The sequence below is a fragment of the Canis lupus genome, chromosome 33 (genome assembly GCF_011100685.1).
Source record: "Canis lupus familiaris isolate Mischka breed German Shepherd chromosome 33, alternate assembly UU_Cfam_GSD_1.0, whole genome shotgun sequence".
Classification (NCBI taxonomy): Eukaryota; Metazoa; Chordata; class Mammalia; order Carnivora; family Canidae; genus Canis; species Canis lupus.
In genome coordinates, this window is record NC_049254.1 from 28,177,991 (window position 1) to 28,191,650 (window position 13,660).

Sequence of the window (13,660 nt, forward strand, 5' to 3'; positions counted from 1 at the left end):
CTTCTCATGACAGGGTGTGCTGCCTGGGACATCTTTTAACTCAGTTCATCCTTCAGTAAACATCCTATCCAATGCCATACTCTTCATCAAAAGGGATGGCTTTCTTAGGCAAAGGGGACCCAGGATAGTTGTAGCTGTTCCCCTCAACTGCATAGCCGAGCATTCAAAGCCCACTGAAGGAAAGTGTAGGGATATGAGTCTCTATTTTCTGTCCCTATTCCCTGGGCCTTGACAAAGCTACCCTGGGTCCCCTCTGTTACACCCAACCTAACTTCCATCCAAGTCCCATTCAAAATGCTTTGACTGTTAGATCATGGCCTCTTAGGACCATGCTCTTTGGGGACATGCATTTTGAGGACAACTATCTTTAAGTTAACCCAAATTTATTATCCTCTGAAGGAAATGTCCATTTTGTAATGGAAGAACTGAAGATGTCATTGCCTTATGAAGGTACCTCAAGACATTCTTTGCTGGGATATTTTTGCCAAGGGACAGGAAAGAAAACATTCACTTATGGCCCATAAGTCCCACCACACAGGCCACTTCCTCCTTACTTCTGTTTGGGGCTACTTCCTATAGAGCCCATGCAAAGGTGGGGCAGCCCTAGCATCTTCTCTAAACTTAATTTTCCTGCTCTGCCACATTCACAGAGTTATCATAAGGTTCCAGCGATACAATATATAAAAAACACTTTCACACACACCCCAAAATTACCAGTCTTTCTTCCTTTCTTACTCTATATACTATCTCTAAATGACATCATCAATCCTGTAGCTTCAGCCTTCAGCCAACAACTGTCAGAAGAAGATTCTAAAATCCTTCTCTCAGTCCTCATCTGCCTCCCAGGCCCCACCACGTGCTGCACTTCCTTTCCATGTCCCAGGAGCACTGCATGTTCTGAATCTCCAAACTGAACTTCAAATGAAAAATGTTACCTGTACAGGGTGCTGTTGGCTGAAGGTGCTCAGGAAATACTTCCCTGATCTATGAATTTAATGAGCCTTTCCTTGTGGTTCATTAGGTCTGTAGTGTCCTGGAGAGTTTAGAGCAAGAATACCGGAGAGATGAGGACTGGTGTGGCGGACGTGATAAGCTGGGACCAGCAGCAGAGATCGACCATGTCATCCCACTCATCAGCAAACATTTGGAACAAAAGGAGGCCTTTCTTAAGGTCAGAGCACATTGTCATCCAGGGTCTGGGGCATTAGCCTTGCTCTTCCATCTCTGGTCTCTCTGTCTCTGTCTCTGTCTCTCTCTCTCTCTCATACACACACACACACACGCACACTTCATCACATGGGCTCTTCATCCCCCTGTGTTACCTCACTTCTTATCTAAAGGGAGGCATTCATAGAGAAGACATTGGCTGGTTAATTTGAAAGATTGAAAAGGTATGCTTCAGACATTATTTATTTCTCTTGGCACTTTCTATATAATTAGGCAGTTGTTATACACCATTACTGCAGGTGCCATATTCGAATATCCTGATATCCCATTGATGCTGGTAATTGAAAAGAACACATAGTTTTACCTGATTATGTTTGGCATATGAAAATACTTTTCATTGAAATATATAAGCCTTGGGGCACCTGGCTGGCTCAGTCAGTAGAGCATGCAAACTCTTGATCTTGGGGTCATGAGTTCAAGCCCCCACTTTGGCTGTAGAGATAACTTTTAAAAACTTAAATAGATATATAGATATATAGATATAGATATATCTAGATATAAAACAGTATTAAAATAAATATTTTATAAAAGGATGATGCAAACGTTAGGGCAAGAATTAAATAAATTTAGACACCTTATTTATTTGCCAATCTATTATCAATAACCAATAGCTGTAACACCATTTATTCTGTTGCATGAAGAGAGAAATACTTCATTTTGTTCCTTTTGTGTTTAGTAGAGCCCTGGCTTCCCAGAGAGGAAGCACAGTCCTGCTCTGAGCAGGCTCTCAGCTACTGTGGAAAGTCCTAGTAAGCCTCTTTCCTCTAGCCTTTGATCTTCTCTCTGACAGAGTCGTCTGTATTAAAACTTACTAAAGGCTCTGTTTACTCTCAAATTTCTTGCTTTCATGTTCAGCTTCCTTTCAGTTTTCTGAAAGTACAAAGGGAATCTTTATACCCTGATATGTTGCCACTGCTTTTCTATAACTCTGTAATTAACTGACTTTCTTTTATTAGAGATTTTCTCTACTTGACCACCTCTTTGAATTTTCCATTTTTTTCCCTCTCCTTCTCTTTTTAAGATGGTTTCTCTCTCCCTCCTCCTATCTATCAGGCATCTGCACCTGCACTCAGTCAGAACCCTTAGGAATCAGCTCTTACTAACAAGATGAAATAAAAAGTCTTCTGTACAGGGCTTAAGCGATAAGTCTTCTCTACCATAAAACAAAGTCTAAAACAAGTGACTGAGGTAGAGCATGTGAAAGACTTTTAAAAGAGGTGTAAAGATATTATTTCATAAAAGTACATGTTTCATTTGAAGAATGAGAGGAGAAAATGTTCTGGTCTAATGTTTTCCATATGTGCCTAAAATCATAGGTGAGAAACTCCCCATTGCTATGGGAATTAAATGCCTGATGGATGGAACATTGAGTTCTCCATTTATATGTATTAATTGATCTGTGTTGGATATCTTAGCTTTGGACCACCATCCAGCTGTTAAATTCATGAACCTCACAATGATGGACCCACCAACAATCTTTTACCAGAGCTCCCAGAAACCACTGTTTTTAATGCAAAATTTAAAATAACTTTTTACTATATAATTTATAGAAGCAGGTGTTAAATGTAAAAAGGTGTTAAAGTTTGACAGTTTTGTCTAGATAATATCGAAAATTGTAGCTTAAAAATTAGTGGACTAGCATAGATAATAGTCCCCTTATCTGTGGGGGATGTGTTCCAAGACCCCCAGTGGATCCTGAATGTGCAAATAGTGTTGAGCCCTATATATACACCGTGTATTTCCCTATACATATATACCTATGGTAAAATTTAATTTATAAGTAAAGCACAGTTAGAGATGAATGACTGGTAATAAATAGATAACTGACAAATAAATAGAATTATAACAGTATACTGTGATAAAAGCTATGTGACTTTTATGTAATAAAAGTCATTATGTGGTCTCTCCCTCAAAATGTTTCAATGGACTGTACTCACCCTTCTTGTGATGATGCGAGATGATAAAATGCCTATGTGATGAGTCAAAATGAGGGGAATGGTGTAGGCAGCGTGATGTAGCGTTAAACTACTACTGACCTTTTAACAATACATCAGGAAAACCACCTGCTGCTGGACTGCAGTGGGTTGTGGGTGGCTGACGCTGCAGAGATGAAAACCTTGGACAGGGGAGACTTATGCTGTCCCTAGACTTCAACAACAGAAAAAATTCTGCTCTTTAAAGAAATTTAGAAATATAGGGTCTCGAGAGAAATTGGACATCCTCTGTCCATAGTCTTAGATTCCAACCCTGATGTGCTTCATGATTCCTGCCCTTTCTGGGCCTGGGTCTCCTTCATGGGCACAAGAGACCGTGACCTGTCCTCTCTGCCACCCACAGCTAATGTGAGTTGTGAAGAGGGTAGCACAATGGCTTGTATTCCTGTGTGTAGGTCCATATTTCCCAGCAATAGGATATTCGTGTTACTGAGGTGGGGGTGGATTTTATGGACAAATAAATGTTTTAAATGTGGGTAACTTCCATTTAGATATGGAATGTATGGTTAATAGGTTTGTTTACCAAATTTGCTTTCTCAAGTCTAAATTAAACTAATGCTAAAGGGACGTACCCCAGTGGTCTTCTAAGAGGCATTATGGTGACAGAGAAAAACCAGCCTGAGACCTTTACTTATGTCGTTAGTAATACTGAGTCAACGTAGAGGTAGTCAAGGGATGGGTGATTTCTGATTTTTATCTGGGATGGAAAAGCAGAGAGCCCACGGAGTAATTCCTTATTCCACAAAAGGATGATCCTCCTGCATTGGAATTGGAGTGTCTGCAAACCAGAAGTGGCCTCCAAAGGCTCTGCTCACCCACAGTTCCAGAAACCTCATCACCAGCACCCCTTCTCCAGCATCTTAGACCTGTGCCCCTGCTGGGGTCCTCACACCTCTGTCTCTTTCAGGCCTGTACCCTGGCCCGACGGAATGCAGAGGTGTTTCTCAAGTACATCCACAGGAATAACGTCAGCATGCCCAGTGCCGCCAGCCACACCCGGGGACCCGAGCAGCAAGTGAAAGGTCAGTGTGGGAGCTTCCAGCCACGAGCCGTGTCATCAGCACAGACCGGAGGCTGTGTACCTGGTCATCATGCACTCTCAGACTTCCTGCTGCTTCTCCTGGGATGAGAAAACGTTTGCTATGGGATGGCATGGGTAGTGGGGATTCGTGGGCAATTTTTAAACACGCATCAGGATTTGGGGTGGAAAAATGAAGATAAAGTGTCCCTGGCACTTTTTCATTTATCTTGACCTAGAGCAGCACTGAACAGAATTTGCTGAAGTAACAGGTATGGTCTGTATCTACGTTGTGAATAGAATAGCCACGAGTCACGTGGGCTCAGAGTACTTGAAATGTGGCTAATGCAACTGGAAAACTTCATTTTTTTCCTTCAGTTGAAGATTAATTAGTTTAAATGTAAGTAGCCAGATGTGGCTAACATATCGAGGAACACAGACTAGACTATCTTACAGCCCGGAAACCAGACGCAGACTGAGAATCATAAAACCAAGTTCTAATCCTGGCTTTATTGCTCACTGGGTGAGCCTCTAAGAGGTTCACCCAGAACCTCTATGACCTCATAGGTTCACCCAGAAAACCTTTAAAATAAGGTTTTCTTATTTTAAAATGGAAGATGTCTGAACCCTTGCTCATCAAAATGTGGTCCCCAGACCAGGAGCACTGGCATCACCGGGGAGTGTGGAAGAAGCCGAACCTCAAGCCCTGCCTAGACCTGATGAGAATTAGAAGCTGCGTTTCGGCAAGAGCTCCTCCACCCCGCCCCAACCAGATGACTTGTGTGCACATAAAGTTTAGATAAATACTGGTCTGGATAATCTTTAATATCACTCTGAAGTCTACAAAATCTATAATTACATTAAAAAACCAGTAACCTTTAATAATTGCTTATTAGATGACCACATTAAGCTTAAATTATTATCGGTGGTATCACTTACGCTGGGCCATGCAGAACTTAGCCTTTGTGTGGGTGAAGAATTTAACAGATGTCATCTTGACATAGAAGAGGACTCTGAGCCTGGAGACCGAGGCGAGGGAGGGAGCTGAAACTGCCTGGGCGTGAGGGGTGGGGACAGGCTGATGGCTGCGTGCGCAGTGGGCAGTGGGAAGCACTGGTCTGCTTTGGGAAGGGCCTCCCTCCCTACTGGAGAGCCTAGGAGGTGGCACGATGAGAGGCCACTGGGGACAATTAAATTCAGGAATAAAATCCCCTGCAAAGAGGGAATCAGGGTTCCTTTTCCAGATGTACTCCCTGTTTGGGGTCCAGAGACCCTGCAGGTGGCTGGCGTCCTGTCTCCCTGCCCTTCCTGCATGCTACAACGCTTGTGTTCGGACTTAGCAGTGCAGGCAGCGGTCTAGGTGAGGCCAGCAGCCTGCCGAGCGAGCCCCTGGCCCACTACACCTCAGTGAGCCGTTCACGGCAGGCACCCAGCAAGAGCAGGATATGCTGCACCTACCTTCATGGCCATGAGGTCAGGTGTTTGTCCATAGGAAAGCTTTCCAGAAGGGGGAGAAATGATATCTGAAACTCTTCAGCACCTTTGCCTGATCCAGGCTGATTCTCCTCACCACCACATAGGACTCTGCAGTGAGCCAAGCTCTGGTTAGGAGACAGAAAAATGAGAGGAAACACACTTGTCTTTGCCCGCTTGAAGCTTCCATCTGAGCAGGGACCTACAATTTCTCCCATACCCATTTCTTTTCTACCTGCTACCTGGACCTGAGGCGAGTGCCATTTATTTTTAAGTTTTTGTCACAGGCGCCATCATTACAGCATAACAACCAAACCTCAGTGACCTGCAACTGTAAGGATCTGTTGTTCAGGTCACTGCACATTGGCTAGGGAGCCACTGACTTGGCTGGGCTCAGCAGAGCGGTTCTGCCGCAGGCTGCTCTAGTGCCTTCACTGCAGGTTGGGCTCTTGTCTCCTCCACGTGTATTAACCTGGGACCTCAGCTGAAGGAGTGGTCATCCAGGAAAACTTCTGATGGTGGTGATGGCAAGCTCAAGTGAGCACACACACTAAGTTCCTGCTTGTATAATACCTGTTTACGACCCATTTGCCAGAGCAAATCACATGAGCCCCCTCTAGAGTGGGGTTGGGGGACTGAGGAAGTACAATCTGTCTCTTTGGGGAGGAGCTAAAAAGTTTACATAATAGAGGCATAGATATAGACATTAGTGAATAACTGAGACCTGTAAAAGTTCTCAGCCTAAGGGAAGAGAGACAGATTCTGTCCTTAGAAAAATCAAATTTCCAGGAGGATGCATGAAAAGTGTTAAGTACAAGTCCTACAAATTTTTAAATTTAGAAATTAAATTTTTAATTTAAATCCAAGGTAGTTAACATATAGTGTATTACTAGTTTTAGGGATAGAATCTAATGATTCATCAATTGCATACAACACCCAGTGCTCATTACATCACGTGCCCTCCTTAATGCCCATTACCCAGTTACCCCATCCTCCCACCCACCTCCCCTCCACCGACCTTCAGTTTTTTCCCTATAGTGAGGAGTCTCCTATGGTTTGCCTCCCCGTGTCTTTATCTTATTTTATTTTTCCTTCCCTTCCCCTATGTTCATCTGTTTTGTTTCTTGAATTCCACATATGAGTGAAATAATATGGTATCTGCCTTTCTCTGACCGAGTTATTTTGATCAACATAATACCCTCTAGCTCCATCCACATTGTTACAAATGGCAAGACTTCATTCTTTTTGATGGCTGAGTAATAGTCTATTGTACCTACATACCACATCTTCCTTATCCACTCATCTGTCAATAGACATCTGGGTTCTTTCCATAGCTTGGCTATTGTGGACATTGCTGCTATAAACATTGTGCATCACAGCCCCTAGAACCCAGAGGACCAAGGCAGCTGAGGACTCAGGCTCTGAAGTCAAACATTCCTATCTAAATGACCCTGGGCAAGGACCTAGCCTCTCTGAACCTCCCTTTGTTCATCTGTAAACGGAGGTAATAATGGTACGTGCGTCACAGGGTATTGTGAGAATATGTGCCTGCCACGGAGTGAGTGCTTAATAAATATTAATTTTTCATATCACCATTACTGTGTATTAGTATCTAATAGAGTTAGCAGGAAGCCAGAGGCAGACATAATACAAACTAAATGTGAGTGCTTCAAGCATAGAGCACAGTAGCAACACACATAGGAAACTTGGGCATGTGGCAGCCACTGCTGGAATGACAGGAGGAGGGAGAGACATGACGCAGCCGGACACCTACCGTGGCCCACCATGGTGCTACATGCCTTGTGCATATCCTCTCACTTGACATCATTAGAGTTAACATGAGAAAAGCTTTCACCTTTTCTTATGATCAGACCAGATCCCAAACAACACAGAAGTTTGGACCTAGAGACATGATTCCAAGGAGATATGTTTCTAACACAGCTTCCCTATGACCATGATTTAGAGGTTGTAAAATCGAGGCCATGCTGTTAAAGTGTTCTGTGCCCAGCCTCTTGTACAGGGCAGAGAGTGTGGCTCAGGCCCCGGGTCATCCACGCAGTTACATGGTCCTCATGCTGTTGTTCTTCTCCCACCGTCTCCTAGAACTCAAGAGTGGCTGGGATTCTTACCAAGTCCCCTCACTCTCCATAGGCTCCAGGGGCCAAAGGGTTAGTTGGCATTTTAAGAACTGACACTTCCCAAGGTCTCTTACCATCAAGGACTGACTTTGGTATGAAGAGAATCCGTGTCCTTTTTAAATTACCTTGGGGACATGCTCTAGGGAGGCCTAAACTGGTGGAACCTCCTCTGGAGGCTCTCGCCTCAGTTCCTCGGATCTTGCTTCCCTCTGGGAGATTCTTTGTGGACCAGGCTTTGGTTTCCTCACATCTGGTACCTGGATTCGTCCCACCAGGGAGGTTTGAAAGTCACAGTTATCTGGTACCCGGCATGTGCGGTGGAAGTGGCTGGCCAGATTTGTTCATGGCCTTCCCCAACCAGTGCTCATCTCCTCTGTCCCACAGCCATCCTGAGTGAGCTCTTACAGAGGGAGAACCGTGTCCTGCACTTCTGGACTTTGAAGAAGCGGCGGTTAGACCAGTGCCAGCAGTATGTGGTGTTTGAGCGCAGCGCTAAGCAGGTATGTCCAGAGCCTTCCCCAGCTTTGCCTCACTTTTGGGGCTGTGCAGATGCCCAAATGACCATGGCATGGAACAGTCCAGAAGAAGGTCATGGCAGTAGGCAGAGTAGACATGGGCAGTGGTGCCAACAAACGGAAGGAGAACCGACTGTCCCTTACCAGTCCTTCAGCCTTTACCAAGCACTCTGTACCAGGGACTGGGAGGAGATGCTGGGGTTAGGTTGCCCCTAACTCATGGATGATGCTGGGCCTGGCCTAGAAGGTGGGGGGCCAGTGGGTGAGACACTGTCTTTACTGGTAGAATGTTCCACGTCTGAAAGGAGAGCGCTGAGTCATGAAATCAGCTTCCAAGCTACATACTGACTGAACGTGCCACCATTTCCTGGGTCCGTCACACTGTCTCAGTGTAGCAGTGCATGTCCTCCTACTGACAGCTGCCTTATGGGGGACCCGGTGGGTTGTTTCCTCCCACAGGCGCTGGACTGGATCCAAGAAACAGGGGAATATTACCTCTCAACGCATACCTCCACCGGAGAGACCACAGAGGAGACTCAGGAACTGTTGAAAGAATATGGGGAATTCAGGGTGCCTGCCAAGGTAGGAAGCATCCCGGGCCCAGCATCCACCCAGCACTCCCCAGTCTGGCCAGTTCCACATTATGGAAGGAAAAGCAGCCTCTGTACCCCAAAATGTTGACCGCGGTGGCAATTGGGGGGGCAGGTGGGGAAGCCCAGGTAGGATGATCCCCTTTGGAACCTGAACACCCAGAGAACTGCAGCTGCTGGATGGAGCATCTGTAGGAGGGGAGTCAGCTCCGATACGCTGAGCTTCCAAATACTCATCATCGTCCTGCTTCAGGTCTAGACCCGGCTGTATTCTTTCAGACTCAGGAAGGCAGAGGGATGTATTCATGGGAAATGCAGCTGCATGTGTGAACGTCGGCACCCATCCACACTCTTGGTGTTTGAAAGGTTTGGGAAGTCAACCCCATAGGCCAATGACTATGGATGGGTTCACAAAGCAAGGGAGCGTCTCATGTCCTGAGCTGACTACTTCCATCCAGCCTCAGAGCTGGCAAACGAGCCAGGCTGGGGTCTCTGGGGAACAAAATGTGCACTGGTGCACATGGCCCACACCCTCCCATCCCCATTCACACTGAGGCAGGAAATGCTATCGTAGGAGAAAATGTGTTTTCACAGCCGGGATTTGACCTGAGGACCCTTGGATTTGAATGAAAATCTGATCTGTCTCAGTTCGCTCTTTGTAGCATCCTCGTCCCTCACACTGGGCTCCCTGCCACGGAGGAGCCTGTCTTGGCATCACTTCCTCACATGGCAGATGCTCTTCCCGGATGAGAGCTGCTTTTGTGGGGGTCATGGCAGGGCAGGGGTGGGGATGGGGGGGGGATGCACTAATGCCTATCCTCCCCAGGGATCCCTCTGACACGAAGGCAAATTTCCTCTAGTTTGCTAACAAAGTTAGGCCCTTCGCCTCATCCCTGAACTGATGCTTCAGAACTGGTTATTCACTTTATGAATCCTACACAGCAAACTTTTGATCATGGGAGAGCTTCCCCTGCAAACCTGTGAGCTCTGGGGCCTTTCTATCCAACGTGGAAAGCTGTCAGTTTGGATAAGAGACTCATTTCGGTATCAGCTAGAGCAAACAGCACGGGAAGGTGGCAGATGCACAGATCTCTTCCCAAAGCCAAATGAAAATAGCTTTTGAATGACCCCCGTTGTGTCATGCACAGATCTCTTCCCAAAGCCAAATGAAAATAGCTTTTGAATGACCCCCGTTGTGTCATCGTTCCCTCTCCAAAGAGTGTCAATAATAAACCATTAACAAGCTGAATGGTATCAGATCCACTGGCGTTCCCACCCACATAAGATGGATTGTAGTAGAACTCCTTAGGATCAGAATCTGTTCATAACCTAAGTGGAAATGTAGAGGATTCTTTAGTCCATTTAAAAAACCTTCTTCCTATCCTTCTCCTTTTTTCCATTCACGTTGTAACCGCGGTAATTGGGTTCCATGCTTGTGGCCTTTCCTTCCCTCCCCATCCATCCTGCTCATCGTTGTTGTTCATCTTTAAAATACAGGGTGGGTCATATTACCACCCACTCCAAGAACTTCAGTGTTTCGCCAGCGCCTTCAGGCCCACAACCTCCACAATGGCACTATCTTCGTCCTTCTTCCGTGCAAATATCATGCTCCAGCTGAATGGATGTATTTTCTTACCCTCTGAGAGATACATCATATACTTTCTTGCTTCTGTACCTTTTCTATACTATTTTTCTGCGTAGAATGTCCTTTCCTTCCTTCTAGTTTGTACCTTTTATAAAGAGCCTACCTTTCTACTGGAGTGCCTCCTCCTCTGTGATCCTGGCAACACCCCAGGCTGTGATCTGACCCATCCCTACACTCCAGCCATTGTTGTCTGCACAACCCTTAAGGGACCTGCCCTGAACCATCCTGTTCTCCAGGATGTTATCTCCTATATCAGCCAGCAAGGGCCCAAAGGATAAAAGCCAGGCTTTTTTCACTTACTTGACTGAATCGTGCATTGAAGAGAGGCTGCAGATATTTGTGAACATGGGGGGAAAAGGTTTGAGTAGATTTCAACGATTTCCTTTCCCAAATCTATATTTAATATGATTCTCTTGCTTTTGCTCTCTCTGTTCTCTCTCCTGCCTAACTTAACTCTGTAATGAAGTTTCATTTTCCAATCTGACATGTCCCAAGGCTTGGGGCTGTTTGTTATTAGGCTATCTGCAGGATAATGAATCCAGCCAAAGATTTTCTGATAAAAGGTGATAGCCTCCAGTCCCACTCCCGCCCCACTTCCCTGAGGCAAGCCTCTTTTAACCAGCCATCTTTGATTGTAATCCTTGTAACCAGGAAAGTGAATTTGAATTGGAAACTAAATTGACCTTAAACCACAAGCGAGTAAATATGGTGGCCCTCATGACTAAATAAGGCAATAGAACATATGGAGTATATTGAATTATTATACTCTGCTCCAAAGATGCAGATCAAGTAGAAGAAACACTGGATATAAAAAGGTACTTGCTACATTAGCAGTCCACAAGTATAAGAATAAAAATCACATAAAGAGAATTTGGGTGGGGATATGAGGATACCATTTTTCTTATCGTGGTGGGCCTAGAAAAGCCAGTTAGGAGAGTACACAAGGTACTTTCCTAATGTGGGTTTCAAAATTTACGAGGGGTCGAGGCACATGATGATAGGAAAGCTTAATCATCTTGACAGCTGGAAGAAATCGATTTCTTCTAATAGCAAAACTTTTTTTTTTTTTTTTTAGGTTCTTTGGTTTTTCCATTTTTATAATTGCGTGGTTTTTGTATATTCACAAGGCTGTGCAACCACTGCCACTACCTTGTTCCAGAACATATTCATCGCCCCCCAAACAAACCCCGTACCCATTAGCAGTCGTTCCCAATTCCTTCCTCTCCTCAGCCCTGGAACCACTGCTCTATTTTCTTTCTTTGTGAATTCGCCTATTCTGGAGTTTTCATATAAACAGAATCATGGAATCATATAATATGTGGTCTTTTGTGTCTTTTTTTTACTTACAATGTTTCCAAGGTTCATCCATGTCCTGTGTCAGTACTTCGTTCCTTTTTAAAAATTTTTTAATTTAAATTCAATTTGCCAACATATAGTATAACACCCAGTGCTCATCCCATCAAGTGCCCTCCTTAAGTTGTACTTCATTCCTTTGTACGACTGAATAATATTCCATAATAAAGATACACCACATTTTGTTTATCCATTCATCAGTCGATGGACATTTGGGCTCTTTTCAGTTTCTGGCTACCATGAATAATGTTGCTGTGAATATTTGTGTACCGGCCTTTGTGTAAACATATCTTTTCAGTTCTCTTAGCTCTATACCTAAGAGTGAAATGACTGAACCATATGGTGACTCTGTTTAACTCTTTGAGGGGCTGCCGAAAACTCTTTTCTAAAGTCGCTGTGCCATTTTACATCCCCACTGGTGGTGTACAAGAGTTCTGACTTATTCACGTCCTCCCCAACACTTGTGATCATTCGTCTTTTTAATATTGCCACCCTGGAGGGTCTAAAGTGATATCCCATCAGAGTTTTGATGAACATCTCCCAATGAGTGATGAGGTCGAGAGAACACTTTTTCAGACTCGTCATTTTCTCTCTGACAGTGAAAGAAGCTATATGAGATAAATTGGATTTAATTCTTCTTAACAAAAGAGAATTAAGTGGTAACAAAGTGACTGGAACCTGATCTGAACTAAATTAGCTAATTCAGGAATTCAGGCCATGAGGAAAGGGGACAACTGGGCTGTCAGGTGCCTTACAATGAGAAAAGTAGAATCTGAACAGTTCAGATAAAAGGTGGGCATTGTGTTTCTGAGACTCAGGAGGAATTATGGCTGTTTGCCCACATCAGGGAGCTTGATAAGTTCATATCTACAAGCAGTATATCAATAAAGACAAGGAATACCCGCAATGAAAGGCAGATTGGAAGATTGCAACGAGATTATAAGAACTCTATCAAGAAGGCTAAATCTTACAGACTTGTGATAATATGCAAAAGACACTGAAAGGGCTTCTGACAAACTATAGTCAGAGTAAGGCTCACTGATAAGGGAAAGATGGTGTAATATTAACTGATCACAGGAAGGAAGGAAGAGAAGGGGGGAGGGAAGAAGAAAAATAGAACTACTGACCCGTTCTTTTCTAGCAGATTACATAGAATTCAAAACAGAAAGAGCAAAACACACGGGAGGGGACCCATGAAGCTCAAGATAAGAGACTTGTCTCCTCGAGATTTCCAGGCCCAAATGAACTACATCCCCTAAAGACTCCCTTTTGTCCACAAGATCACACCCATTCTTCTGACCCTACCATTCAGAAGCCTCTGCAATCTGACCCCCATTTTGTCAGTCTCAGATAAGTTACTCTGTTTTGGTGGCAAGATTTGAGTTTCAAACCAGATGGTATATGTCTATATGCGGCAATGAAGAGAGAAGCCATGGCTGGACCTCCCAGGAGTCCAAGAAAATCTGAATGATTCGGCCTCTTGTGCAGAGCAAGAAAGGGCATGAAAGCTAGACCAAGGGCAGTTCAGCAACCCCACTGTCTGGTCATCTCATGACGGGGGATCAGGAATATGTTATCACCGTTCCTATGATTCAGCTTGCCCTTCTCTTCTCGTGTCTGCTTCTATATTTTCACTTCTACCCTGCACCACCTACTCACTGCCCTCTGCTGTTGAAGTCCCCAGAAAAAGAACTTTAACTCTCCCTG

General features: G+C 44.6%; 1 protein-coding gene across 1 annotated transcript in view; it reads left to right on the plus strand.

Moving 5' to 3' along the window:
- Positions 1–13,660, plus strand: part of KALRN (kalirin RhoGEF kinase) — a 660,995-nt gene that overhangs the window by 391,051 nt on the left and 256,284 nt on the right. Inside the window, 4 exon segments of the mRNA XM_038583060.1 lie at positions 1,022–1,171; positions 4,129–4,243; positions 8,235–8,350; positions 8,825–8,947. Of these exon segments, the coding sequence (XP_038438988.1) occupies positions 1,022–1,171; positions 4,129–4,243; positions 8,235–8,350; positions 8,825–8,947 (504 nt within the window).